The sequence below is a fragment of the Egretta garzetta genome, unplaced genomic scaffold, assembly GCF_000687185.1.
Source record: "Egretta garzetta isolate BGI_Z169 unplaced genomic scaffold, ASM68718v1 scaffold212, whole genome shotgun sequence".
Lineage (NCBI taxonomy): Eukaryota > Metazoa > Chordata > Aves > Pelecaniformes > Ardeidae > Egretta > Egretta garzetta.
In genome coordinates, this window is record NW_009258759.1 from 140,303 (window position 1) to 144,148 (window position 3,846).

General features: G+C 43.2%; 1 protein-coding gene across 1 annotated transcript in view; it reads right to left on the reverse strand.

The window, feature by feature from the left end:
• Positions 1-3,846, reverse strand: part of LOC104135626 (ubiquinol-cytochrome-c reductase complex assembly factor 1) — a 56,939-nt gene that overhangs the window by 31,960 nt on the left and 21,133 nt on the right. Inside the window, exon 7 of the mRNA XM_035889012.1 lies at positions 779-887. Within this exon, the coding sequence (XP_035744905.1) occupies positions 779-887 (109 nt within the window). The remainder of the gene's footprint in view (positions 1-778; positions 888-3,846) is intronic.

Here is a 3,846-nt window from a genome sequence, read left to right on the forward strand (position 1 = left end):
GAGTGAGCGAGCGGCTGCGTGGTGCTGAGTTGCCAGCCGGGTTAAACCACGACAACAACCCTTTCACTGAAAAAATTTTTCCTAATGTCCAACCGAAACCTGCCCTGACCATTACAACTAACCAGCATAACCTTCCTCAGAATAGGCCAAAAAGATCCAACCTTGCTCTTCCTTCAAGCTTGCGAATAAACTATCCTCGGAGCTACTCTCTCCTTAGGATGTTTCTTTTGTGATAAAGGCTAGCTACACTAGTAAACCAAATTGAAAAATAAACTACTGACTAGTTACAGTCATGTACAGGAACTTAACATACACCCCTTGTCCCTTAACTTTCCTTCTACTCACCATCCTAGAGACAGAGAAAACTCAAAGCTCTGCTGGGGTTACTTAAGGTGCAGTTACACGTTTGGCACCAGTCATGTTTCTCCCTACCTTAGCTGCTTATTCCTATCCACAAATGCCTGTTCTGTTATAGCAGCATCCGTTCCTGCAATCACATGGCAAGCCAGGTGGAAAATTAATTACTTTCAGACAGATCAGTATCTTCATTGAGGCCATGGTGCAGTTTCGGAAACAAGGCGAGTGGCTCAATACAACAGGCAGTACAGCTGTGGGAATGAATGGTCAGGAGCAAGGGCTACATATAGCAGCTTAAACTAATGAAGAAATAAAGAAGCAGCTACAGGTTGATTCTTAGGCATTCTTCTGAGATACGCAAAGTTACACAAGCACTGAAAGATGTGAATCATCAAGATCATCAGTACCAAAGATGACTTACCCCCATCACCTTACCACGCTGTTCAACATCCTCCCACATGCAGTGAACGATATAGCGACACATGTATTTTCCTGTGCGACCCTCCTGCTTCATTCGTACCAGACACATCCTGCAGGAACATAAACACCAAATTCATAGCTTCTAAGTTTTTCTTCAAATGTAAAGAGTAAATTACATAGATTTCAGCTCATTTAAGCTTCTCCTTATATTATGTGGTTTTGTGATCAGGAAAAAACCAGATACAAAGATTTTTTTTTTTTTTTTTTAAATAAACTATCACAAACTTTTCTATTCTGTACTCAAGAGCTGGATTTTGGCCAATCCATCTGTGGAAGAGTGACAGTGGACTCTATTCAGGCTGACAGTACTGTAATCTAGTTAAACAGTACTGCAACCTAAATTCCTCAGCCTTAAAAACATATCGCTCTGGAGCAGGAACAAATGTCTTGTCTAACCCTAGGCTACAAGCCAGCTGTAATTCAGCTTGGTACACTGAAGTTCTGTAAGAGTCCAAACTAGCCAAGCTGTGAAAGCTTAAGCAAGTTATAGACTTCACCCAAATTCACATTAGCAATGTCCTAAATTATTTCAGCTACAGGCCTTTGGATACACATCCAATCACCTGGCAAAACCCCTATGTGCAGCACATGCTGGAACCACAAGTCTGTAAGTGCATTGTGGGATCGTAATGAGAATACCAGGCTGAGTTGGTTTACTTTTTTTTTAAGCATTAAAGCCACTTGAACTTAACTGCTGCTGTTCCATCTAAAGAATAAATCATCAGAACAAACATTTTATTTTGCCTCTTTTACAACATCTGTAAATGGCATGAACTAAAATACAGGCCCATCCCTCACTAAACGGAGACCAGTCCCATCACCAGTCCCACCTCCTCCACCCCACTAACCAGCTCTGGTCCTGTGTTCTGAGCCAGAAGTGCCTGTCCAGGACTGACTGAGTTACTGTAGACAAGGTGATGCTCAAGCACTGGAGCTGGAAGAAGTTGCTGCTTTGCTGCAGGTGGGAAACTGCTGGCAGGAAATTCTCACAGCTTATGCAAAAGCAACAGCGCAGAGCTGCTGGAGGACACTTTGAAGCAGCTGCACACTAACAACAGTGAATGTGCCACAAGAGTTAAGAAGTAAAAATGATGATTTTTTTTTTTTTTTTTTTATCTGTTCATTTGTTCAGTGGGCATAAGATCTGTGCCTCCCTACAGGCATTAAAACTTTTGGTGATCAGTGAATGCCAGCTCAAAAAGGAGAATCATAAACACCTGAAGCTTGTCTGTTGAGCCAGCCTGTAAAAGGACAGACGCCAACCCTTATGATGGATTCTATCTTGTCTACTGACTAGTAAAGGAAAGGTGTTTTCTAACCTGCAAAGGAAGCAAAACATTGCCAGCCATGAGTCACGGACACAAAACAAACTGAAGGTAAGAAAAACTGTACTTGTCCTATATTCTTTGTCTGATTAGAACCATACATTTGAGTCCCATACAAGGGCCATTCAACCGAGACACCAAAACTGAAAGAAAAGCCCACAGACCAGAATCTGGTTTCTAGAAGGAGAGTTTCTGACAATGACACTGGCCATACGAGAGAGAGCTCGGGCTCCAACAGAAGCCAGGTGGAATGAGGTCAGAAGATTGGAGAGAGAGACTCAGCCATGACAAGCAGACCAGTGACCAAACGGTGGAGAGACTGAGAGAATTCGGGTAGAGAAGGGGAATGGCAGCAGTCAGCAAAGGAATGTTGGGAAGACTGTGGCAATTTCTGTCTAAGGCAAGAGCTGTGTAAGGATTCCCAAGGTTTATATTGTGGCCGTGACAACTCTGTATCTGTCCCAGCAAACAAATGCAATTAAGATGGTGTTGAGAAATGAATCCTCATCTTGTTCACAGAAAAATGACAAAGCTTTCTGCTAAAATGGCAGTCCAGAACTCAGACAACAGCTGTCCAGTTACCAGGCCTTCCACAAAACAAACGCACAAAGTTTAAAAGTTTTGTGTCCATCTTCCACCAGGTTCAAAACCTTTGTTCTTCTTGTGCATTTACATAATTGAGCTGTATGAAAAAGTTAATTAGTAAGCATTACTGTATCCCAAATTTTTGCCCACCCTTAACAAGTCAAAAAGACTCAGTTTAGAAGACTAATTTGGGGCTAAGAAACGCATTTTTATACTTGTCTTGCTGAATATGCAATCTCGGGGGGGAGGGGGGCAGGGAGCAAGAGTGGCTTGGCAAGAAAACCTCCTCCCGAGCATAAATACTGGTTCCTATCCAGTCTGCCTTCAGTGGTGGTGAAGCAGGAGGAAAGAGCGGTGCAGAGCCCAACAACTAACAATTGCTCACTGATGAGCAGGACTGGCACGGTGTTCAGAGTAAAACCTGCTACCCATGAAGCCTAAAAGGCAGCTCTGTGTTTGGATGCATAGTGCTGTCACAGAGCTGTTCTGCAGCACCACGAGTGAGATCATGGAATTTCGCAGTTTATTTGAAAATTTGGTAGTTTGTTACTACACCTGCCGTCTGAGGTTTGAAAGACACAGACTCTTTAAAGACTATAAACCTTCTAACTAGATCAACACAGTGTGAAACATTTTATCGTTTCGCTACAGAATCTGTTCTGTAGTTTAGTCAAATACTGACTCATCTTTGTCAAACCGTGAAAGCAAACTCATTCCAAAACTATCTTTAGAAAGCTGTCTACCTGACATTGGTTGGGCTGGGTAATTTATGCTATTTAAGTTATGCAGAGAGATTATGTTAGAAGAAAATTATACGAAAGGCCGCTTGAAAAGGAACAGGATCACCTATAACTCAACCCATCTTGGATGAGATGCAGCAGTTGCCCTCAACAGCCTCAGCTACAACTGCTTCTGTCAGTGCTCCCCTAGTGCCAACAGACTGGCTTAAACACCAGAAGTGGTAGTTGACACCACCAGGCCGACTGTTGTGGGGTGGCTCAGGGCCACGCAATCAAGATGTGATGATGCATTGTACCTCTAAGGGCAAAGCCCACTCGGAGCTTCCCGCTGTCCCCTGCCTCCAGCCACTCATTCCTGC